This window comes from Nothobranchius furzeri, chromosome 7 (assembly GCF_043380555.1).
Source record: "Nothobranchius furzeri strain GRZ-AD chromosome 7, NfurGRZ-RIMD1, whole genome shotgun sequence".
Classification (NCBI taxonomy): Eukaryota; Metazoa; Chordata; class Actinopteri; order Cyprinodontiformes; family Nothobranchiidae; genus Nothobranchius; species Nothobranchius furzeri.
The window spans coordinates 75,132,745-75,158,642 of NC_091747.1; the positions used below are offsets into that span (position 1 = coordinate 75,132,745).

Here is a 25,898-nt window from a genome sequence, read left to right on the forward strand (position 1 = left end):
AGATAAAGATCATGCAAATGTCTAGTTTTAGATTTTGTTGAAGATCTTTGTTTTTTTTTTTTTTTTTTTTTGTATGCCCATCTTCATCTTTCCTTTACTTGTTCTTCAGGGTGGTGAGAAGGAGCAGGTCATCATGTGCACTCGGACCTCTCCTGGGCCCGACCCTGAGAGCCAGTCATTCACTGAAGAGGTGGGAGAGTCGGAGGGGGGCGTGGCAGATCAGGGCAGGGAGAGAGAATCGGACCGAGACAGCGCTGTGGAGAGCTCCCTGGGGTCAGAGACATCAGACGGTCCCAGCAGACTGGGAGACAAGGAGGACGGACTGGGAGAGCTGTTCTTCACTGGGGAGAAGTAAGCACCGCTGCTGGTTTCTGTCTGCTTCATCATGTCTCTGAAATCCAGAGCAAAATGTTTTTTCAGCTCTGTGCTTCTCTTTGATGTGTTTTAGATCGTGTTCTCAAAAAGTATTTGACAGAAAATATCTTTGACAAATGTGATTTTAAAGCTTTAAAGCTTCAGCCCCACAGCTGCTACCTGCTGCAGCATCCGTCTTGGTTTCTGCTGGAGTCTGCAGTTGATATTCGGGAGAAAATTCAGTCCTCGGACTCAAACCAAAGAATATGTTGAAAAATATTTTAAAACGTCATCACATATTAGAAGAGGTATCTTAATAGTTTACATGAGAGGGTTCCTTTGATTTGAAACTAATTTTTTCCTCTTACAGGTGTCCACCGGCAAGCATCTTTGTGACCTCTGACCTATCAACCCGATCCTCGGCTTCTCTGAACGAGGAGCAGTTTGAGGACTACGGAGAGGGAGAGGAGCCTGATTACATAGCCAGCAGCCCCTCACCAGACGACGAGACTCGTACAAACGGCTGCTCCGACCTCGGCTCCTCCGTTCCATCCAGGTATCTCAGCTGTTGAGGCTTTATTAGTCAACTCTGTTTGTGCTAAACAAGCTTTATGAATAAAGTTTTTCTGCTGTTTATTAAATATCATGTGTACAACAGGAGTTATCTAACTTTACCAAAGTGGGCAAGTTAAAACATTTATTATAGACCCTTTTACTGCCTACGTCATCAAAAGTTGCGTGCGCAGCCTGGCAACGAGAGTGAAGGCTTCCTCATTCACACTCGATACTAAAACAGCGTTTTAAACCCTTTGTTTTGAAGTTCTGAGCACATAAAAATGTCGGGTTGTTGCGTGTATGGATGCCAGAATGGCTTCTCTTCAAGCAGTGAACTAAAACTGTACAGAATTCCGAAGGGAGCACATCCATTTCAACAAAATCGGAGGCGTCTGTGGCTGCAAGCCATCAAAAAGGTTGATGAAAATTGGACTGAAAACACGATCCGAAATGCTCGAGTTTGTAGCGCCCATTTTATATCAGGTAAGGTAATTATGTACTAAGGTTACATATAAATTTAAACACTTTATTTCATGCTTCAAATTAACATTTCATTCTAATTCATCTGTATTTTCCCACTGCATATTAGTATAAACTGTATTTCTCTAAAATTAACACGATTGTACTCTGAGCACGCTAAAAAAAGAAACCTATGCTATACTCACCCTGCCATGCAGGTACAGTTGGCTGTGAAGACGTAGTTCTCTGGTGTGTTTACTATGACCCAAGCCTCGTACATAGCAGTCTTGTGTCCTTGTCTTTGGCTAGGAAGGACTTCTGCCTTCAAGATGCAAAACTCAGAGTCTATGTCGTGATATTTTACTTTCTGTACGTGGCCACAGACAACATAGTTGTATGCATCTAACGATTTGTATGCCCGTAGCTTCTCACGGGTGTACTTACTGGGCCTCTCCACTAAAAACGTATATATATCGGGCCACTGGATATCTGGCCACGCACCTACATCTTCCACCCAATCCGTAATGCCACAGGGATCCGGGAGTCTGTTGCCATTCGTTAAAGTGAGTTTAATAATATAACATTCAAGATTTGCCGGTGATAACCCCGCAGCGTAGCTTGATAAAGCCTGACACAACGCCATTCTCTGTTGCCAAGCTGCGCGCGCATTCTCGCTGACGTCATATTGTTTACAAACAGTAAAAGGGTCTATTATATAGACAGAAAAAAAAATCCTTGAATCAAATAAAGCAGCTCTTAATATGTTTCCCACTTCTCCCTCCTACTGGTGGAAAGCAGAATTACAACTGTCGTTAAACAACCCTGCCTGCAGTCGTCAATCCAGTCACCTTCATTATTATGTTGGGTGACATCATCTTGCTTATGACCTCCTTTTTCTGTGAGAGTGACAGGAGGGAGTGGTCTGTCCGATCCCCTCCACCTTTACTATGGCCATAAGTGCGGTCGGTGGAGGGGGACAGGATCTTTTTTTTGGGGCTCCCCCTGGATGTGTCAGTTGAAGGCTTCTAGGGGAACCCATCAACTTTAGGGGGGAGCTGGGCTCCCCCTGGCTCCCCTGTAATTCGAACACCGCAAATCACTATCAGACAGATTTCGTAACCTTCTTCAGCTCCCTCAAACGAGTGTAGGCCGTATCAATGTTCACTTTGGCTTCTGCTTCACCTCGTCGACTAATCTGGTTAAATAAAGGTTCAATAAAAAAAAATTAACTCCAAATGTATTACGCTCTCACTTTTATTCCCAGGCCCCACTACGATGCCAACAACAAAAGCAAAAGTCTTCCCTTTTGTCTTCTTGTGTTTTTATTGATGGTCGTTGAACTGAACAAGCTAGCTGCTAGCCTTTATTTTACCCACCAGCACAATAAACAGCTGTTGCTATATAAAGCAGGTAGAGACCTCCCACTAGTGTTCCTACCTGACCCACAACAGGTAAGTTTCTGGTTAGCAGAGAGTGACAAAGTGCTGTCCAATGGGAAGCTGCTCAGGTTTCTGGCTCAAGAACCACTGAAACCAGTTTGAAATCAATAGCTTAAAGAGTTAAAAACCACTCAGTGTTACTTTAAAATAAAACCGTTATTCAGTTAACTCAATTCCGGCTGAAAACAGTGAGTGCTTCATTATTCTCGGGTGTAATCACAAGAACAAAGGATTGAAATTGAATTAAAGGGATACATCAGATATATTTAATGTGTTTTCCTGTTAAAAGTATATGAAAAATAAATATGTTACCTCAATCAATCAATCAAAGCTTTATTTATAAAGCGCCTTCCGCAACCCTGTCAGGAAGCCCAAGGCGCTGAACATGGTACAGTACAAAGTTAAATATAGTGAATAAATCAGAAAATAAAAGCAATTCAAATTACAAAAAAAGGTGAAACATTCTAGTACAGGACAAATGTGTTAAACAAGGGATAGAGTGAACCAATGAAAACTGTGAGATAAAATCAACATAAAAGAGGGCCAAATTCAAACATGTTCAGGAAACGCCAAGCGGAGGAGGTGGGTTTTTAGGCGACTCTTGAAGACTGGCAGAGATGGGGACAGCCTAACTGAGCGTGGCAACTGGTTCCATAGTGATGGTGCCAGTACTGAGAAAGCCCGGTCCCCGCGAGTACGACACCTAGAACGAGGGACAGCGAGCAGGCCTTGGTCAGAGGAGCGCAGAGCGCGTGATGGGGAATGTCTGTTCAGGAGCGTGGCCAGATAGGGGGGAGCACCACCCTGGTAGAAGATGTTGCAGATATAACAACCTGTGTTCTGAATAACAGAGATGATTAGTTCTGACTGGGCTAGTCTGATGGATCAGCTATAGAGCGTTACTTCACAACAGAGAAAGAAAAACTCCACATGGAATTATTTGGGTATTTATGGAATTGGCTGGAATTTCATTATAATTTTGCCAAAACAACCATGAAATGTCAACTTGACGGTTATTTAAATATCATAAATAGTATTTGCTTGAACTATTTGGAATTGTTAAACATTAGTGCTGTTTTTAAAACTTGCTTTTAACACTGTTTGATCAGAACTAATCTCTATTTCTCCCAACTGGAATTGTTCTTACAGCTACCGACAACAGGTGAGATGTTATAATAACACTTCCACTAAATCCCACCTCAAACAACGTGAACATTTTAAGGTTTGCAAACAGATTTTTTAATTAAAAAACGCCTTTCTATCTGCAGGATTTGGCCTCTAAAATACTAGGATAACTAAATGTGGGGAAAACGTTCGAGCAATCGGTGTGTTCCCTGGACCTGATTACAGCTACAGTTTATAGCAGCATGTAAAGCAATGACATCAGGTTGCCATGGTTACTATGACCCACCCTCCTATTTTACATGGGTGCATGTTGTGTCTGCTTGTAAAGTTTGTCTTGCTGCAGTATTACGTAAAAACTTGTTTATTTAAGTAGCTTAAACTCCATCAGTCTTTCATGGAGTCGAGTCCCCAATCAGTGAGGAAGGGCAGTTTAGGAGTCCTTAGCCTCAAGGCAACATTAATATTCATCAAAGCCTCGTGTTTAATGGGAGTGTTCCTCACAGCTGATGAACTGGCAACACACGCATACTAATCAGACAAGACTGACCAAAATGAGTAATTAAAATTCAAAATGAAGTTTTTGTCAACTGTGCAAAAAGAAGTACTACAGACCGTGAGCTGCAGATATGCAACCTTGTTTTTTAGCATTTAAAACTTCATTTAATCAAAAGAAGAAGAAAAAATAATAAAGTGCGAGTTTAGATGAAGATTTGAAGGGTTTGTGTTAGCACAAGTAGCAGCAGTAGCTCAGGAGGTAGAGCGGGTTGTCCAGGTTGCAGGTTTGATCCCGGCTCTAACCAGAGAATTCTGCTGTTGTGTCCTTGGGCTAGACACTGAACTTGCCTTGCCGGCTGATGGTGGTCGAAGGGACTGGTGGTGCCTGTGCTCAGCAGGCCTCACCTCTGTCAGTGCGCCCCAGGGCAGCTGTAGCTACATTGTAGCTCATCACCACCAGTGTGTGAATGGGTGCATGACTGAAGCTTGGTTTATGCTTGACGCATTCACTTTCTGCGCGGTGATGCGGCTCGCGGATGGAACGCGCTTCACAACTTGCAGCGTTTATGGTTCGTGAGGCTTGTCTCTGCGGTGAGCCAATATTCTCCCAAACTGTAGGGGGCAGCATGGAGCTCTACGGCATACATCCAACACTACACCATAGTAGAAGTAGAAATTACTGTTTACAACATGGTATTCCAGCATTTTTTAACAGCGTTTTCGTCTTTTCCGACAGTGCGAGCTATTTCTCTCCAAGAATTATTAACTACATGTTGATCACGGTGATCTCTGAGAGCTGAATCATACAAATGTCTCTATTTACGAACCTCTGCCTTACTAGTTCTTGCCGGTCCGCCATGTTTTTCCGCGTCCGTCCGTCCGTGTGGTTAGAAATTTTCCGAGGTGCGCGTTGCGGAAATCTTGGGCCGTGCAGAGACGCGGTGGAGGGGCGTGGTTGTTAAAATGACGCAAAATGACTCAACTTTTCCACGCGGAGCCGTGCGGACCTCGCAGACGCGTCAAGCATAAACCAACCTTGATTGTGTTGTGAAGCTCCTTGGGCGTTGTAGAACCCTAAGAAGATGATATACGAATGCAGGCCATTTACCTTTTACTTAGGTTTCCCCACCAATAAAAAACTAACCGTGTACAAATGTCTGTTGTTATTTGAATGGGTTAGTCATGGATGCACATAGTTTTTACAGGTGATGGTACTCCCTGAGACTGGGAGATCAGGGTTTCGATTCCTGGTCGGGTCATACCAAAGACTTTGAAAAAATGGGACCCAATGCCTCCCTGCTTGACACTCAGCATTAAGGGGTTGGATTGGGGGGTTAAACCACCAAATAGTTCCCGAGCGCGGCTGTGTCTGCAGCTCACCGCTCCCCCAGGGGATGGGTCAAATGCGGAGAACAAATTTCGCACACACACCTGTGTGTGTGACAACTAATGGGACTTTAACTTGACTTCACCTCAAGTGGAACCACAGCCAAAGTGAGCTTGTGATGAGAAGGTGCATTTTGTTGCTGCTTGTGCGAACAAGAAACGCAAACAAATGTAGGAGCAAAGAAGATGTTACTCGTGCATTTGTCACACCTCCAGTACCCTCCATGTCAGTGATGAACATTCTTGGCTGTGATGTAATTTCAGGTCATTACAACCATTGTTCAGCCATGAACTCACTTTCTGTTTCAGCAGTGATCACCTGTCAGTTCGGCACTAAGAGTGTGTGTGTGTGTGTGTGTGTGTGTGTGTGTGTGTGTGTGTGTGTGTGTGTGTGTGTGTGTGTGTGTGTGTGTGTGTGTGTGTGCGTGTGTGTGTGTACAGTGCAGGTCAGACACCTCGTAAAGTGCGTCAGCATTACTCAGGAGACCTCATGGACGTCTACTGTTCTCAGTGCAGCAAAAAGGTCAACATGCTGAATGACCTCGAGGCTCGTCTCAAACACCTCAGGGCTACCAGGTAACACACACACAGTAACACACAGTCTAACAGCAAAAACATTACTATTATTTTTGAGAATGACGCTGTTACATGCTACTCCAAGTTTATCATGCAGTCTGAATATGAAAATAGTATCCACACCTATCTCCTGCATTAGCTTCTGGTAGAATAGAAGGTGAAATTCTGGGATTAGAAAAGCCTGACAGATCTATGTCACACTGTCACTTAACATTCATAGACTCACCTGTCTTGACGCATGACAGTGAAATCTCTTGTTGGTTTAGCATCCAGGAAACAGCAGAGAACGTCTAGGCTAGAATAAGCTAAGTGTTAGCATTAGCAACTCCATTAAATAGCCAGGGCCGCCTTAACCAAGGAGGCTCAGTAGGCCCCCACGACCCTTAAACCCCCCCCCCCCCCCCGTGTTATATATATATACATATATATATATATATATATATATATATATATATATATATATATATATATATATATATATATATATATATATATATATATATATATATATATATATACTTGTGGTCTTTGGGGCAGTAATCCCCAAACTGGAGGACTGACTAAAGCAGATCCCAGGAAATACATCAGACATCTCAGTCTCAGCTAAGATGCTGCACAGATCTCTCAAGCACCAGAACTCTGGTAGAGGACCCAAGCTTGATAGATAAGTACCATGCTAACAATTGAAAATACATTATTAAAGCCAACATAGCTATTTGAAAGTTTTACTAAACACCATAAAGCATTTAAAAAATAGTGGGAAATTACCACCATATCACCTCTGCACAAAAATCAAACAGTGATAACAGCAGAAACAAAGAACAGCAGCAAACAGGTTAGTGCAAGGACCTTCTCTTTAAATAACAAAGCTTAGGACATGCACATGGGCATACACACATGCATGCACGCACGCATGCACACACACACACACTCCTTTCAGCACCATGAACAGCAACATGGCCAATGTCAGCAAGTGCTTATTGATTTACATTTAAAGAAGATCTGCAGTCGAATGTCGTCTAAAAAAATCTCATATTTCTCTTAAATCAATGAAAAGTTACAGTGATTTCAAACCTGTGCATGTTACTGGAAAGCAGTAAACAAAGACCTGAACACTTAAAAGTGCTTTCGTCTGGTCTTTTTTGCAGCAAAAGCTGTGATAATGTCCTTAAAATCCAAATTTGGAAGGATGTCATGCTCAGCGGACACCAGAGTGAGGTTACTGACTGTCTTGCTGCATGCTTGAGCGCAGTTTACTTTTTAGCAAGCCCAGCTTGGAGAAGGATCGCTCTCCACTTGCACTGGACACCGGCAAAGCCAGGAATAGCCTTAGAGCAGTGTCTGTGTTTGGAAACACTGAGTGGAGATTCCGCTGTCTTAAAACTTTCAGTAACTCCACTGCCGACACATTGCTGACATGGACGTACATGTTCAGAGACGATGTTTCCCCAGCGGCCCGGATCGTTACTGTAAGGATCTTCTACCTCCTCTATCTGCTCGCCGGCTCCAAGCTCCTCCTGTCTGCTGATCCTTCTCCCCCGCTGTGGTTCTACGCTGCGCGGCCTGCTCCGTGCCTGCCGGCGCAGTATCCTCCTCTCTGCCCGGTGTGTCAGTGAGCGAGCTACGTCCAACTTCTTTTGCTTTAGATTTAAAAATTTCTATCAGCTTAGGTATTTTCTTTCTAACTTCTTCGTCTCGAAGCTCCTTCTCACGAAGGGCTTTCCGTTTCCGAGCACCGCTCTTAAATTTCTTCCCCGACATTTTCCCAAATTTATTCACAACTAGAAGACCACGCCCCGACATCTGGATTAGTGATGTGTCGGACGCGAACGAACCGGCTCTAAGAGCCGGCTCTTTGAAGTGAACAACGGGAGCCGTCCCCTTCCCTCCCCCCTCCCCTCCTGCTTTGGTGAAAGCTACAGGTGATTGGTCAACATATGTGATTGAGACGAGAGGGAATGAGGAGGAGGAAAAAGGCGAGAGAGAGAGAGAGAGAGAGAGAGAGAGGGAAGGAAGGAAGGAAGGAAGGAAGGAAGGAGAGAGAGAGAGAGAGAGAGAGAGAGAGAGAGAGAGAGAGAGAGAGAGAGAGAGAGAGAGAGAGAGAGAGAGAGAGAAGGAAGGAGAGAGAGAGAGAGAGAGAGAGAGAGAGAGAGAGAGAGAGAGAGACGAAGGAGGTGAGAAAATGAGCGCCAGCAGTCGAAAAGTGGAGATTTCTCAAAGTGATCAGTTATGAAATCCATAGAACTGATAAATATTTGATATATTGCATTTTTTTACATTAGTAAATCATTTTACATATAGTTTTGCATTATTTTGGTTATAAATGTACTCTACGCAACAGAAAATCTGAGGAGCCACTTGGGAGCCGAAAGAGCCGGCTCTTTTTGGTGAGCTGAGCCAAAAGAATTCCCATCACTAATCTGGATCAATTAGCAGCCTTAAATTAGCATCTAAGGTGATTGACAGAAAACCTGACAAGTAATAAAACTGTTTTTTATTTTATTTTATTTTTTACTTGAAATGATAGGCCCCTAAAGTTCAAAGGTCACCACCCCAGTTTGCCCCAGAACACCTTTAGGCTTTTGTTATTTGTGGAGATAGAACATCAATGTGCTGAAAGGATTATTGGAGGTGAGCTTCCCTCCCTCCAAGACATCTACAGGAAGCGGTGCCTGAGGAAAGCGGGGAGGATCATCAAGGACTCAAGTCACCCCAGCCATAAACTGTTCAGACTACTTCCATCAGGAAGGAGGTTCTGCAGCATCCGGTCCAGAACCAGCAGACTGAGAGACAGCTTTTTCCATCAGGCCATCAGACTGCTGAACACATCGCAGACACCTCACCCTCACTACTGAAACTCCAACATTACACGCTCCATACTGTACATTAATGCCACTGTTTTGCACATACCAGCCTCTGTATATTTCATATCTCTTATCTTATTGTTTACTTTATTCATTTGTATATTTAGATTAGCCATTTTTATATTTTACATGTTTTTACATTACTGTATTTTTGCACAACTCTGTTGCTGTGAAGCTCGCACACAAGAATTTCACTCGCATGTACTGTACCAGTGTACCTGCACATGTGACGTGACAATAAAAGTGATTTGATGTTGAAGAGAAAACTGAGTCTTTTTGCTGTTAGCCAATCAGAGGAGAGATGTCCAAATATCAGAAAATAAGACCCCAAATCCTGCTGTCTGAAGCTGCTTTCTCCTCCAGCTGAGTTATAAGTGCAGATGCAGGTGCTTCTGGGATTTCTTGTTCCCAGAGCACGACTAACAAGGCATTCATATGAGTGGACTAATTCCTGCTCTACTGAGTTACGAACGCTTGCAGGTGAAGAGTTGAAGCAGCCCTCCCTGTAAGATCAGCAGAATTAACAACTTATTTAATCTAATTACCAGTCAGCAAACACCAAAACTCCTAACCTCATCCGTGGAAGCTGGGCTGAGTTTTGTTGTTAAATCAGTGCCTTGATGTTACACACGAGCGGTGTTTTGTGCACAGTTGTTTGTGTTTGTTATTTTTAGATGCGAAACTGGTTTAACAACACATGAAGCCTCCACCACAGGCCCCCTCTAGTGAGTAGAAGCAGATGATGGGTGGCTCTGTTTTATTGTGTTCCCTCAGATTATGAGTCATTGTTTTACTTTAGGAGTTTTTTTTTAATCTAAGTGGATTATTTTCGCCTTGAATGTGCTCAAAGTGTCCCTTCAGCCATTAAGCTCGTGTACGAACTCGCTAATTAATTATTATGTAAGGGCGTCGCTTACCTCAGCTGCCATTGTGTCAGGGAGATTATTAACAGTAACATGGTCTCTGGTCACCACCTATAGCATTACCCTTGACCTCAACACACACACACACACACACACACACACACACACACACACACACACACACACACACACACACACACACACACACACACACACACACACACACACACACACACACACACACACACACACACACACACACACACACAGGTGTGTGTCACTGGGGAGTGTATCCCTTTGTGGAATGATGTTGCTAAATGCAGAGCTACACTGTTTTGTGCTGTAATTGAGCTCTTCATTAGAGCTCATGATGTGGAGAAGAGCAAAAGCAAACATTTACAGAGATGAAAGAGATGCAGAAAGAGTTCACCTGCTTTGGTGGAAGTGATGAAACAAAGAGAAAATTGCAGAAATGAGTTCAGTGGAAGTAAAGGCATGGGTCTGCATTTGAAAACACTGATAAATGTCAGAGTTCAACAAAAGCGCGTTACTTTCAGATAAAAGGGTTGCTCATTGTTTTCTAATGGGTGTAGTTTGAGGAAACAAAAGGCTAAATTCAGTTGTAATGGGTTTATTCTGCATCTTGAGATCATTTAGATCAACATCAGTTCATGAGAATCATGTTTTTGCATCTATTTTTGTAAACTGTAAAAAAAATGCACATTTCTAGTATTTTTACACTTTCTCCACTTTAGTCAAATTCATTATGATTGTTGTTTCTGTCGTTGTTTCTGCAGCCCCAGCAGAAAAATCTCCAGCACAGCCTTTGGAAGGTAATCCTGTGTGTGTGTGTGTGTGTGTGTGTGTGTGTGTGTGTGTGTGTGTGTGTGTGTGTGTGTGTGTGTGTGTGTGTGTGTGTGTGTGTGTGTGTGTGTGTGTGTGTGTGTGTGTGTGTGTGTACGCACGCGGGGGTATCAAAGGTTACTTGATTGTGTGCTGAGGCCTCATACAAGCTGTGCTGCACGTGTTTGATCTGTTTGTTGACAGAGGCACAAACACACACACACACACACACACACACACACACACACACACACACACACACACACACACACACACACACACACACACACACACACACACACACACACACACACACACACACACAGGGAGCTAAGCCCTCACACCGTTCTTATCTCTCAGGTGTGCTCTGGCAGCAGGTTAATCTGCAACTGGCCACTGAGCGGAAACACTGTCATGTTCTTCTCTGCAGCAGCAGCTGTGTTCTGAGTGAGACATCTCATATTGAAGCTTTTGTCCTGGTTGTACCCTCAAACTGAATTATAGTGACAGAGTGAAAATAGCCTGTCTGGGCTGATAAATGCATTCAATAAAGTCTGGCTTCATCTCCCTGTTTCCTCTCCTGGAGTATGTGTCCAGTTTGATAACATCTTCAGCTCTATGGCTCCCTTTTTCTTCTCTTTTCTTCTGTCTGTTCTTCTTCCCTCCTCTGTTTCTTTTAGTCTCCATAATGGAGCAGGAGCACGTGCACACAAACCTGTGTTTGTGTCCAGGACACCATGTGTGTGTGTGTGTGTCAGCACCATATTTATTTCTACACTCGTCCACACTAACACAGACTTGTGCAGAAACCTCTGATGTGTTTGTGTCTCTGAGCAGGCAGTTGCTCCACAGCAGCAACCTGAGCAGCAGAAACGGCAGCACCGAGGACCTTTTCAGAGACAGCATCGACTCGTGTGACACGGACATCAATGAGAAGGTGTGGATGTGTTTCTGCCTCTGCAGGATGTTTGTTCATGTCTGTGTTTGAAGCGAATAAGTCTTCTCTGCGGCGAAGAAAACAAACGTTACTGGTGAAAACTCCATTATGAATGAAGTACGTCGACTCCAAATCCTGTTTCTGATGGATGCACATCTTAAAATGAAAATACACAGGACGACTGTTACAATGTGCAAGACATCGTAGACGGAGAAAAAACATCCTTTATGTTACTAATTATTTTCACTTGCATTCAGTCTGATTATTTAGGTCACCAAGCAGAACTCCTGAGTGATTTAAGGATTATTTTACTCACAATGCTAGTTGGCTTCATTCACTTACTGTGTTTTATGCTAAGCTAAAGCTAGTCGCGTCAGGAGAATGACTGGGCTGGTTAAAATTTGTTTTTTCCCATTTATCTAACTCTGGGAAGTAAGTCAACAGACAAAATTTCATTTTTGGGAAGAATATCCCTTTAACAGCTGGTAAGTCCAGTCATGCTGCTACTCTGTGTGTACAAATTTCAGTTTTCCAACATGTTTTTATGTACCATGGTCATTTAAATAATTGTGATAAATCTCTTCACAATAACCATCATGCAAAATTATCTGATACCATTTCATCATTAGGTGCTTTTTAAATCTTTTTATTCTGTTTTAAATAGGGATGCACCGATCAGGTTTTTTGCTGCCGATCACCGATACCGATATCAAAGAATGCTGATCACCGATACCGATCACGTGGACTGGCCAGTAATTTTCTACAACATCATACTGAGTGCTACAAACTACATAATCTGGGAATAAAGGAAATGTAACCTAATCTAAAATGGTCTGAAATAGGGTTGTCACGGTGTGAAAATGTAACCTCACGGTTATTGTGACCAAAATTACCACGGTTTTCGGTATTATCGCGGTATTTTTTTTAAACGTGCTACATTTTCAGACAATTAAATAAACCCTGTATGTCAGGAAATATTGTCCTCAGTTTGTGTCTAAATTTTGCCTAAAATGTGTTATTTTGTAATTATTTTGTTTATTTGTTTACATTTTTTCCCTTTAGCCTTTAAAATACCAATATTTGCCCATAACTTCTTATTTATTGTCTGTTTGATGTCATCATTTTAAAAATATTAGATCAGATGATACTCAGTACTCAAGTAGCCTTCTAATCAGATACTTTTTTACCCTTACTTGAGTAATAAACCCTATATCAGGAAAATATTGTCCTCGGTTTGTGTCCTTCCAGTGAGCTTTGCAGATGTGGGAAAATGTCATCAGGCAGTAATCATTGTTAAATTCCTAATTATTCTCGGAGAGACCAGCTCTTATCTGCCCCTGGAAGCCCCGTAATGCATAGCGTCATTTCAACATGGGGGTGTCCGCGACACGGTTTATATGCAGGTAGCGGCGCTGCGGCTGCTTTATATAGCGACTCGTTGCATTCTCCCTCAACCCAAATCCTCGGATCACGCATTTTAGCTAAAACGCTAACGTTAGCTTGCCTTGCGTTGACTGTAGAGTTGTGGGTGATGGTCACGCAGATGTGTCATGAGATCTGAAGCGTTGCTGCCTTTCACAGACACTTTTTCTGCACGTGCTGCAAACAGGATAGCCGTCTTCTATCAGCTGTCCCTCGGCATTCTTCAAATATCCAAAAGATGCCCGTACTTCCCACTTTGTCTTCTTTGAGGGATAAAAAATGTCCTGAGCATTGCCGTCTCCTCCTTTGGCCGTTATTTCAGCTTTAGCTTCAAGAAAGTTTTGGTCGTAAACAACAAAGTGCGCATGTGCCGCCGACAACTTCAGCAGATGATACGGTGGCTGGTAAGGGTCACCGCGCCTACACTGCAGCCACGGTAACCCACCGAGATAATATAGTTTTTTAAAAACAAGACTGTTATTATTATTGTCAACTTTTTTACCGGGGTTTACCGCTACACCGGTTACCGTGACAACCCTACCTGATCGGTCTGCTTTGATCTATTTTGAAAACTCCGATCAAAACCGATAGGGGCGCTATCGGCCGATTGGGATCAAATGCCGATCCATCGGTGCATCCCTAGTTTTAAAACATAAAAACTTTTATTATTCCAGTCATCTGACCATGTTTTATATTACGTGTAATCATGTTTACATGGCCATTTTACTGAATGTTACTCTGATCAATTTCAGGTGAATTTCTTGGAGAAGAAGGTAGCTGAACTTGAAAATGAAATTCAGATGAATGGTGATCTGAAGTCTAAACTGAAGCAGGAGAACACACAGCTGGTGCACAGGTAGAGTCTGTCATTTGGCATCGAAGAATCAGACTCGGGTCCGTTCAGCTGCACTAAAGAAACCATTTGCATGACAACTATTTCCTTTTAGGGTGAATGAGCTGGAGGAGCAGCTGAAGGACCAAGAAACTCGTGCAGAGCAAAATCTGCAGGAGCAGCTAAGAAGACACCGAGAAGCTTTCAGCAAAATGGAAAGAGACAAGAACACGCAAATGGAGCTGCTGACGAGTCGGTGAGATGCACAAACTGACAGAGGCATGCACTTGTTTGTGTTGGGACAACAACAGTTAGCTTATGGACCAGGATCATTTAGAAGCATCGTGACTGACTCGAGAGGAGGACACTGACTTGTTGGACTCTTGTGTTGTTAGAAACAAAAGTCTGGAGGAGGACAATAGCGAGATGTCTCTGAGTATGATCCGCCTGAAGTCACAGACAGAGAGGCTGGATGAGGTGAGCTGTGCTGGTTTTTTCTAATAAGTTCACAGTCTTGTCAGTATAGTCAGAAATAATACAGCTTCTGGGGTCCATACGAGTTAAGGTGGGTTTATGCTTGACGCGTCCGCGAGGTCCGCACGGCTCCGCGCGGAAAAGTTGCGTCATTTTAACAACCACGCCCCTCCACCGCGTCTCCGCACGGCCCAAAATTTTTGCAACGCACACCTAGGAAATTTTCTAACCACGAGGACGGTCGGACGCGGAAAAACATGGCGGACCGGCAAGAACTAGTATGGCAGAGGTTCGTAAATACAGACATTTGTATGATTCAGCTCTCAGAGATCACCGTGATCAACGTGTTGTTAATAATTCTTGGAGAGAAATAGCTCGCACTGTCGGAAAAGACGAGGACGCTGTTAAAAAATGCTGGAATGCCATGTTGTAAACAGTAATTTCTACTTCTACTATGATGTAGTGTTGGATGCATGCCGTAGAGCTCCGTGCTGCCCCCTACAGTTTGGGAGAATATTGGCTCACCGCAGAGACGAGCCGCACGAACCATAAACGCTGCGAGTTGTGAAGCGCGTTCCATCCGCGAGCCGCATCACCGCGCGGAAAGTGAATGTGTCGAGCATAAACCAAGCTTTAGGGGCAGGGTATTTCTACCCCGGTCAGGAGCATCAGTCTCATCCTCTTCACATCCTCAGGAGAAACAAAGGATGACGGACAAGTTGGAGGACACCAGTCTGCGGCTGAAGGATGAAATGGACCTCTACAAGAAAATGATGGAAAAACTGAAGCAGAACCGCCAACAGTTCCAGAAAGAGAAGGACGCCATGCAGGAGGTGAGAGGAATCGCTCTGTGTGACCAGGATCCAGTCAGCGGTGCTGCTTGATCTTCTCCTCTGGTAGCATTTAGACATGTTGTACCTGCAAAAAGCTGTCTCTGTGTTGTATAACAACATCACGCATCTTCTGCGGTGAAGCTGATAGAGGATCTGCGTCGGGAGCTGGAACACTTGCAGCTCTACAAGCTGGAGGCGGAGAAGCCTGGCCGGAGTCGCAGCTCCTCTTCTGGCCTCGCCGATTTCAACAGCAGGACCAGGGAGGTGGAGCTGGAGCACGAAGTCAAGAGGCTCAAACAGGTACGCATAAACCCTTCAGCTCGTTGTTCTTCATGTCACATGCTGTGTGTGTAGGGAACCGCTTTAAGACACAGATAAAACAGCAGCATTCATGCTCGTCTTTTTCACTCCTCGGCCAGCACTGAGGCTTGTAACCCAATAATGGGGTTTTTGTGATGCCAAAGGAATGTAGAGTGTCTTACTTCCATAAATCGATGAAGACTTTTGGCGTTTTTGTGGCTCCAGAAACTGGATTGACCCGAGGCAAACATCGCTCAGAGGTTTTAGGCTGTACGTTTTTGTTAAACTTTACTAATGAGGTAATCGGTTTGACAACAACTCATAAATGTCTCTTTTAACAGCTTTTAAAACCTTGTTTTACAACTAAAGCGCCCAACGTGAGTTATTGATATTTTGACTTTGCAATGAAGACTTCAGAGAAGCTGAACCGTTTTATGAACATTAATGAGAATACCCGCTTAGTAGAGCCCTGCACGGGCCTAAAATCTGGGCCCGTGTCCGACCCGGCCTGAGGGGGTGGAGCCCCAGCCCGACCCGGTCCGAAAAGGTTTTCAGGATTCTCTGGCCCGACCCGAGCCCGACTTTTTTTTTAACCAACTAAATGAAAACAAAGTGTGTCAATCCTGACCAATGTGTTAAAAGACGTGCAGGATCCGATCAATTTGTTTTTTCCTCATTTACCATCACGGAGATGACGGCGCACTGGCTCTGGTGGTAATCAAGTTAAATTTGATCTCTTTCCAACAACTTTCACAAAAAAACAAAACAGTCAAAAGCAGGGCTTGTGTTGACCGGATAGTTCCCGTATTTGACGGTTTATTTTGACGGAGAAAGAATAGAAATAATTACCCCGACGCATGCAGACGAACTGACATTTTATTCTACACACATCGCAGATGTAGCTAAATCACCCAAGAAAAGATTCCCATCTGAACATCTGAGCTGCGCTGCGCAGCTCGCTGTCAGCGCGTATGTGCACAGCGAGCTGAAGTTGTGGAGATTGGCTTGGAGCGCATCACAGAACCAGAGCGCATGCGGGAAGCTTCCTCCCACTGAAGCGAGTGTTTTCCAAACCCTGTCGCTCAGAGAGACTTGTCACTTAGAAAATGTTCCCTGATTATGAAACTTTGGCTGAACAGCGCTTGTTCCTGTCTCCAATGTGCGACACATCCAGGAGCCGTCTGAGGAGAAGCCCAGAATCTCACATCCTCTTCAGCTCAGAAAGCGCATATGATTACGCACAAGCGTGACGCGTCAACTCGGTCTCACAGTAAGACCGGGTTGGACCTGTTCAGGTTTACGCAGACAACCTTTACATTTAGAATTGGCATACAGATGTAAAATTAATTCAGTAAAATATAAAGCATTTTACTTAAATATCCATTCATTATTTTACAAGCACAGAGAGCCGCATCAGATGGATGGAAGAGCCGCGGGTTGTGACATGTTTTCTCCAGGACCAGAGAGGACGCAAACTCAATACATCTCTTTTATTGTGAGGTAATAATTTCTCCGAGTTTTGCGGTTGCGGGCGGGAGTAGACATGCACGCTACGGACGTGAGCGGGAGTGTAACACACACGTTGCAGTTGCAGGCGGTAATGGTCAGAAATTCAGCGGGAGCGGGCAGGAGCGGGATGAAGAAAACAGTCCCGCGCAGGGCTCTACTGCTGCGTTTTGTTTGAAAATTTTTTTAATGAATTTGATTAAAAATAAAGGCGCCCGGCCCGGCCCGTGTCCGAGGTAATTACACAGTCGTTGGCCCGAAGCCCGGCCCGAGGGCCGTCTGGCCGGTCCGACCCGAGGGCCTAGGGCTTCAGTGCAGGGCTCTACCGCTTAGGCTAAAGGTATTCTGTCAGCTGTTTGTATTTTCACAAAGACAGAAGCGTGTTTTTATATCTGAGGGTAAACTGAATTATTAATATTCCTCTGTTCAGTCACAGAAGACCAGGGGCCTGTAGAACAAAACAGGTTCAAATGAAGTGGTTTTCTCATGCAGAGTTGTAGCATTGAGTAAAACTGTGCAAACAAAATGGAAGATGTCTTTCATTTCAGCTCCAAATGATCACAAAACTTAATCAAGGAAAACTGTTTCTATAAAAAAGATTCTGACTTTCCACGGTGCAAACGTACTCTAAAGTCATGTTTTCAACTCTTTCCAAAGGTTAAACTCATGTTCACCTGGTTGTGTTTTTCGTTATGAAACTCTGTGTTTCCTGTGGGCCGGTAACCAGAAATATTTCCTTTTTTAGTTTCTGTCCAACTTCCTTTAAAAACACATTTTATGCACACCGACTGCCTTTATGGACATCCAGGCTTCCATAGCAGCTTTTCTCTGCTTTTATAGCAACAGTTCATGCTCTCTTCTGATTGAGAAAATGACATTAAATGATGTCACATGAATATCTAATTGATGGGACTAGGCTCTATTATTGTAGATTTTAATATTTATGTATAATTTGCGTAAACACCCATGAAATGTTTTAGTTGTCTGAAGACAAGAGCCTCCGTGCAAGGGCTCTCCGACGTGCTCGCACAGGGTGGCATGGGCAAAAGCTCAAGAGGAACGGAGACCGCAAGCTTGTGAATGGGCAGGACGCCACTTCTATTAAATTTGTCAACAGCACCCCCCCCCCCCCCCCCCCACCACCACCACCACCACCAAGAAAGATATTTAGCGGTAGACACAGAACAGATTGAAGGACGCCTCGTGGGAAAAGCTTGAAAATATAAACGTTTAGACACCTGTGACTGAAGAAGTACAAAGAAACTTGGCAAGTGTTTTTATTTTTGGATGGAAATGACGATAAACGTGGATTTAGAGGTGCCCATGGCGTGTAGAGGTGGAGGAGAACGAGGGACAAATGTAGCTGTGTTAAAACATATCTGAAATACATTAAAGCTATCTAAACACAATAGTAAATGCACTATTGTGGACCAAATACATGACTGTAATGGTGGCAGGATACCCCAGAATAGCGCTATGCCCTCTGTTGTCCTGGCAGCAAAAATAAAGAGAATCAACTGAGTAAGAAGGCAATGTTGTACACATCTCTGAACGTCGTATGGAAACCGACCCTGTTCTTTTTGTGGTGACTCCTTTTCTACGCGTCTACATTGTCTGTTTAAAGGTTTTAGAAAGCAGAACTCATCTGGACTTTTGAGCTTTGAGCTAACTTTTACTTTGAAAGTCAGGACTGTCAGTGTCCTCGTATAACCTGTGGTCAAACCTGTGACATGAGGCTCAGGCAGGAGGAAGAATGTTAAAACGTTTGTGTGAACCATTTCCTGGACACGAGTGGTTTCTAATGCCCTGATGAAACGTCTGGGATGCTGGAATGAAGTTACACTTTTTATTTATTTGTTTATTTGTTTGTTTATGAGAATGTTGAGATTATGATGAAGTGCATTCAGGCTTCATGTTTCTTTTTTCTGTCTGCAGCTTGTTAGTATTTGTTCCCATGTGTCAGAGTGAAGAGGACTGTTCAGCAACAGTTTTGTGTAATCAGTGTGTGTGTGTGTGTGTGTGTGCGTGCGTGTGTGTGAGTAGCAGTATATGTCCCAGGATTTCCTTTCCCCTGAATTCCCTCTCCTGATGTTGTCGGGGGCCCGGGTCAGCCCTGGTCTGATGGTAAAAGTGCTTCTATGCCCTTTTGAGTCCCCATTAACCACTAATCACACTGGAGTAGTGCGGCCTTGGCCAGGTTTGACTGGGGTCAGCCCTGCAGTTCCCTTGTTTGATGGTTGCCGGTAAAACAAGGGAGAAGCAAACTGGCTTCCTCTGAGGCCTAGTCCACACGTAGCCGTTTTTTTTAAACGAATATCCGCCCCTCCAAAAACTTGCATCCACACCACCTCGTTTTAAAAAAAACTCTGTCCATGCATACCCAGATAAATACGTTGTTAAGGACATGCCAGACCTGTAGGCGGCAGTACTTCCCCCGTTCTTAACCTCGTCCTTCGTCTGTGGTCTTCCGCAAGGAGCAGTAATTCCGCTTGCAAAAACAAACAAGCAAAAAGCGCTTGGACAATTGATAAAGCGAGTGCAGCTCTGAGGGCATCCATGCTGTCGGCTAGTGTAAACACAGGTCGCACACGTGATGTCAGCATTTTTTTGTCGCGGAAAGTGACGTTGCGGACCTTAAAACTCCGGTTTTGTCTGTCCACACGCAGACACCCAAAACGGAGAAAACGCAGATCTTCACTTTGGCCGTAGTTTTTAAAAAGATCCGTTTTCGTGTGAAAAAACTCTGTTTTCGTGTGGATGACAGGCCAAAACGTAGAAAAATATCTACGTTTTGGCAGATCCCCGGCTACGTGTGGACAGGGCCTTAGAGGCAACTTACTCGTACCGCAGCAGGCAGCACAGGGAAACAGTTAACACGCATAACCCGTCCGCATTAACGGTGTGTTTGCTGCTCGATGAGGCACTAAACGTTGCTCTACTGTGTTTTAAGTGAAGCTTGAGCAGTTGCTGTTTTTAATCTCCAGATCAAACAGCAGAATTCCTCTCCTTTACCCTCCACCCTGCTCGTGTGTTTCAGGAGAACCAGAAGCTGCGGGAGCAGAACGAGGATCTGAACGGTCAGATCCTCAGTCTCAGCTTGTATGAAGCCAAGAGCCTGTTTGCCACCCAGACCAAGGCCCAGTCTCTGGCTGCTGAGATAGATAATGCCTCGAAAGATCAGGTAAGAAAGGAGTTTGTGGTTTAAGATCAATAACATGGAAACTATCTTAATGCTTTCCTTTTCCATGGCTACCTCTTACTTCAGCCACAGCTCAGCTGTTTCTGTGTATCAATCAATCAAAGTGCCTTCCGCAACCCTGTCAGGAAGCCCAAAGCGCTGAACATGGTACAGTTGTAGGTAAATATATTGAATAAATCAACAATAAAAGCTATTCAAATTACAAAATACAAATTACAAGATAGATGAAACATTCTGGTACAGGACAAATGTGTGAAACACAATTGGATTGAGTGAACCAATGAAAACTGTGAAATAAATTCAACATAAAAGAGGGCCAAAATCAAACATGTTCTGGAAACGCCAAGCGGAGAAGGTGTGTTTTTAGGTGATTCTTAAAGACTGGCAGAGATGGGGACAGCCTAACTGAGGGTGGCAACTGGTTCCAGAGTGACGGTGCTAGTACTGAGAAAGCCTGGTCCCCGCGAGTGCGACACCTAGAATGAGGGACAGCGAGCAGGCCTTGGTCAGAGGAGCGCAGAGCGCGTGATGAGGAATGTTTGTTCAGGAGAGTGGCTAGATAGGGGGGACCACCACCCTGGAAGAAATGATAAACAAAGACGAGGATTTTGAATTGTGAGCGATAGCAAATCGGAAGCCAGTGCAGGGAGGCCAGAACCGGACTGATGTGGTCCCGTTTCCTGGTCCCAGTCAGGAACCTGGCGGCGCTGTTCTGCACAACCTGTAGGCGACGCAGTGATGACTGACACAACCCTGCATAGAGAGAGTTGCAGAAGTCAAGCCTAGAAATTACAAAGGCATGCAGTACCCGCTCCAGTGTAGTTTGTTTTTCCAAGTTGGATCAGGCTGAAAAAGCCTTGAAGTAATTGTATGGATCTAGTCAGAATAAAGACTTTAATTGAGTCTAACATTACATCAGACAGTGTAATGCATGCAGACCTAAACATCTACTGAGTATAGAAGAGTTAATCAGTGACTTAATGGCATATTTTGGTCATTTCTATTGTGTTTTAGCAATAAATACCGAATAGCCTCCTGAAGAAATCTGGCTCAGTGGTTGGGCAAAGCTTGGACTCATTTGACATGATCATCGACAAAAGGAGGCAGTTATGTCTCTGGAGGATCACCCCCTTCATCAGGTTTTTAAGGATCTCAGGAGCTCTTTTAGTGGGTGAATGTTAATGTCCCGTTGTTCCACTGAACGTTTTAGGAACTCGTTTATTCCTGCTGCAGGGCATTTTTACAACAAGCATTTTGTATGATCGTATATTTGACACTTCTATCACGGCTTATAGCAGTGTCCAGTGAATGTATTTTATTTTTTATTTTTGTTTTTATTTTTTTGCCTGTGCGTGTATGTTGTAGTTTTTTTACTTGTCCAAGGCAATTCAGTTTCCCCTTTGGGGATTACAGTTTTTCTCAAATGCTAAAACACAAAAGCCAACCCTCTAAACCAAATGACCAGTTGTCTAAACACATTTACTAAGGCCCTGTCCACACGTAGCCGGGGATCTGCCAAAACGTAGATACTTTTCTACTTTTTAGTCTGTCATCCACACGAAAACGGAGTTTTTTCACACAAAAACGGATCTTTTTAAAAACTCCGGCGAAAGTGAAGATCTGCGTTTTCTCCGTTTTGGGTGTCTGCGTGTGGACGGACAAAACCGGAGTTTTAAGGTCCGCAACGTCACTTTCCGCGACAAAAAATGCTGACATCACGTGTGCGACCTGTGTTTACACTAGCCGACATCATGGATGCCCTCAGAGCTGCGCTCGCTTTATCAATTGTCCAAGCGCTTTTTGCTTGTTTGTTTTTGCAAGCGGAATTACTGCTCCTTGCGGAAGACCACAGACGAAGGACGAGGTTAAGAACGGGGGAAGTACTGCCGCCTACAGGTCTGGCATGTCCTTAACAACGTATTTATCCGGGAACGTGTGGATAGAGTTTTTTTAAACAAGGTGGTGTGGATGCAAGTTTTTGGAGGAGCGGATATTGGTTTTTAAAAAAAACCCGGCTACGTGTGGACTAGGCCTTAATCTAGCCATCATTTTCCAACATCATAAACACATTTCACATGAAGACACAATTCACAAAACACAATCCTCCGTTCTCATAAATCTAAACACATTTTTCCTTGCTAAAACACAAGTTGCAAAAGAACTCTGCTCATATTCTCAAATGAAAGCTCACGTGATGCCAAATGCTTGCCACAGTCAGCACTAATTGAACACACCTGTCGTCATTTATTACACACAACGACTCAAAATTGAAGACACTTGTTGCTACTGCTGTGACCACATGTATAAAAGCAAGTTCAGAGAGCAGTTTGCTGAAGATTCCAAACAAACACAATGGATGAAGGCAGAGGCAGGGGAAGAGGAATTCGAGTCAAAGGAGGGAGAAGAGCTGGCCATGGAAGAAGAGGAGCAGGCCAATGAGGAAGAGGAGGAGGCCAACAAGGGAGAGGAGAAGGTCCAGGAGGGAGAGCAAGACAATCATCTCGCACCATCATAACAGAAGAGATGCGAGCAACAGTCATTAACCATGTCATTGTCCATGGCATGACAATGGCTGAAGAGGACTTAAGCCTGATTTATGCTTCTCCGTCTGCGTCAGTGCGGAGACACGCAACGCCATTATCCGTCCTTGCGTAGGGCTCCGGCAGGCACGCAAGTACGTACGGAGTCGAGCCCACTTTTTCAAACATCCGTCGAACGAGACGGATTACGCAAGCTTGTGATTGGTCAGGACGCCGATGTTGTTTACAGCACCGCCATTGCAAAGAGAGCCGAGGATAACTAGCGGCAGACACGGAGCAGCTTGAAGAATACCTCGCGAAAAAACTTTAAAAATATGAACGTTTAATTCTCCCGTGACTGGAGGAGTGAAAAGATACGCAGCAAGCGTTTTATTTGTGGACGGAAATTACAGGAAACGTGGGTTTAGAGGTGGGGAGCGCATGAAGAGGTGGGAGAATGAGAGACAAATATGTCCGTGTTAAAAGTCTCTTATATACACAAAAAACACAATATAAACACACAATCTTGGACCGATACATGACAGGATACCACAGAACAGCGCTACGCCCTCTGTGGTCCTGCCGGGCAATTGCTTTGCAACACTCTCCAGGAGACGGAGAAGTATGAGAGCAAAACGCTTCCGTCAATCCGTGCGTGTCTGTCCCTTGCGGAGCTGACGGAGAAGCATTAACCAGGCTTAGGCGTCCGTCCAAACCTGAGTAGGTTCACCGTGGCCACCATTATCAGGGCACTTAGACAACACAACAGGTATTGTACTCTATTGCTTTCTTTGTCACAATACAGTTTTACAAGCCTGTGAAAGTAGTATATTGGTTTCAAATCAGTTGTTATTGTAAAACATGTCAACTGACAACACACGTTTCTTTCTTTAGGGTTGAAAGAATACCACATAGAGGTGGGAGGGTTGCCATATTTACAGCGGCGCAAGAAACCATCATTGTGGATATGGTTGGTGAGAACAACCTCATCAGACTCCGGGAGATCAGAGACAAAGTCATTGCCGATAATGTCAACTTTGAGAGCATCGATGTCAGCTTGGCCACAATAGACAGAGTTCTCCGGCGCCAAAAGATGTGGATGAAACAGGTCTATAGGGTTCCCTTTGAGCGCGACACAAAGACCTATGTTACGAGTATGTGCAAGTAAGTATACATCATGTTCATAGTACAGTTGGTGGATATACCGTGTTGCTCAGTGGCCTACATTAGTTTTGGACAATACTGTGCTACCTGATTGACTGTTCTGAACACCTGTGCACTTTCACATTTTCACAGAGGATATTACAGTCGGACGCGATGGCCAGACCTCATGAGTACCTCTTCCTGGATGAGGCTGGCTTCAACCTGCAGAAACGAAGGCAAAGAGGCCGTAACAACATTGGCCAAAGAGCCATCACTGAGGTTCCTGGCCAATGGGGTGGGGGGTAATAATACTCTTTGTGCGGCCATGGGTTCGGAGGGGCTTGTCCACCGGCATGCTGTCCTTGGGTCTAACAACACCCAACATCTCCCCACCTTCCTAGAGGAGCTACAAGGCATCCTCCTGGACCACCAACAACACCATCCTGGGCCCGCACATCACATTTATGTGATCATTTGGGACAATGTCCGCTTCCACAGAAAAAACCAAATCAGAGTGGTTCATCAACAGCAACCACTTTTTAAACGTCTTTCTGCCACCCTACTCCCCTTTCCTGAACCCTATAGAGGAGTTCTTCTCATCGTGGAGATGGAAGGTTTATGACAGACAGCCATACACCAGAGAGAACCTCCTAAGGGCAATGGAGCTGGCCTGTGGTGACATCCCAGTGGAGGCCTCACAAGGATGAATTCGCCATTCCAGGGCATTTTTCCCACGGTGCCTGGCAAGAGACAATATAGCCTGCGAGTGGATGAGGTGATGTGGCCCAATGCAGCTCAGCGCCATGATGCCGCACAGTGATTGTGGTGTGTGTGTGTGTGTGTGTGTGTGTGTGTGTGTGTGTGTGTGTGTGTGTGTGTGTGTGTGTGTGTGTGTTGTGAATAAAGTAAATAAAAACATTTCACACCCTGCTCATGTTTTCAAGAGTACTGTTGTGTGCAATAGATTCTGTTTTTGCATTGAGTTGTGTTACAGCGGTGTACATGCAGAATTTTCTATAGATGTATACTCTTCATATGAAACTCACAAATCTACATGCCTAATCCTCTGCAGAGATCTAAGAAGATCCGTAACTGTAAAGTTTCTTTAAAAAATGGGCAAATTGGCAGTTGTGACACAAAGAACCTTCTCACAAATTGAGCATTGTGTTTTCACTTGTTTTGCTGTAGTGTGTAATGATGTGTATAGTGTTTAATTTTTTGAAAGCTTCGAGCTGCTCTTTTAGTGTGAAAGTTTGAGTTTTGTTGAAGGAGAAGGTGTTTATGTAGTTTTGGGAAAGGTTGTTGTGTTTAGACTTTGGGGAACATGGAGGAAACGTTTGAAATGTGTTTTAGCATTTGAGAAACTGTAAAGACAACCTTAACCCTTAACCTTAAGGGCCTCAGTTTGGAGAAATAGTGTTTTCATCCTTCAGGATTAATGAGCTAAAAGTGAGTCTGACGCTGAGTGTCTTCAAAAACATCCAACTCCAGAATCCCACAAGGATTCATGAAAACGTTGTTATAAACTTTTACGTTTACGTTATAATGTTCATAAATATTATTTGAGCCGCTGTGAAATTTTTAATATCCGACATTTTCAAATGGCTGCATTCCATTAGCTCATCGGTCCTGTTGGATGCAACTATTTCTCCAAACCGAGGCTGTTCAGAAAGCTATCTACCAAATAATAGCTGACAAAAAAATCCCTGAAAGTTTCAGGATAGACTCGACATTTATTCTCAAATTGACCTTAAAAGTGTTGGATGTTTCTCCA

The 25,898-nt window shown here is 44.0% G+C and overlaps 2 protein-coding genes across 6 annotated transcripts in view; both read left to right on the forward strand.

Moving 5' to 3' along the window:
- The window catches only part of LOC107382218 (rab11 family-interacting protein 4B), a 73,713-nt gene that overhangs the window by 45,732 nt on the left and 2,083 nt on the right, over positions 1 to 25,898 (forward strand). For 3 of the 5 annotated variants that reach the window (XM_054751646.2, XM_070553743.1, XM_054751641.2), the window contains 12 exons: positions 110 to 351; positions 725 to 910; positions 6,255 to 6,389; positions 10,914 to 10,949; positions 11,797 to 11,896; positions 14,071 to 14,174; positions 14,266 to 14,406; positions 14,546 to 14,627; positions 15,320 to 15,457; positions 15,599 to 15,757; positions 19,307 to 19,387; positions 20,301 to 20,444. In XM_054751646.2, the coding sequence (XP_054607621.2) occupies positions 110 to 351; positions 725 to 910; positions 6,255 to 6,389; positions 10,914 to 10,949; positions 11,797 to 11,896; positions 14,071 to 14,174; positions 14,266 to 14,406; positions 14,546 to 14,627; positions 15,320 to 15,457; positions 15,599 to 15,757; positions 19,307 to 19,387; positions 20,301 to 20,444 (1,548 nt within the window). The remainder of the gene's footprint in view (positions 1 to 109; positions 352 to 724; positions 911 to 6,254; positions 6,390 to 10,913; positions 10,950 to 11,796; positions 11,897 to 14,070; positions 14,175 to 14,265; positions 14,407 to 14,545; positions 14,628 to 15,319; positions 15,458 to 15,598; positions 15,758 to 19,306; positions 19,388 to 20,300; positions 20,445 to 25,898) is intronic. The other 2 variants (XM_054751642.2, XM_054751645.2) reach the window with 2 other exon arrangements.
- Positions 20,452 to 25,894, forward strand: LOC139070805 (uncharacterized). Its single transcript, XM_070553745.1, has 2 exons — positions 20,452 to 24,145; positions 24,278 to 25,894. Exons 1-2 carry the CDS (start codon positions 23,949 to 23,951, stop codon positions 24,744 to 24,746), a joined length of 666 nt encoding a protein of 221 aa, XP_070409846.1. The 5' UTR covers positions 20,452 to 23,948; the 3' UTR covers positions 24,747 to 25,894.

Excerpts from the sequence above, each read along its gene's own strand:
- LOC139070805 (XM_070553745.1), top strand. The coding sequence starts at position 23,949 with ATGGTTGGTGAGAACAACCTCATCAGACTCCGGGAGATCAGAGACAAA. Across the intron at positions 24,146-24,277 it reads TATGTTACGAGTATGTGCAA|AGGATATTACAGTCGGACGC; the intron begins GTAAGTATACAT and ends ACATTTTCACAG.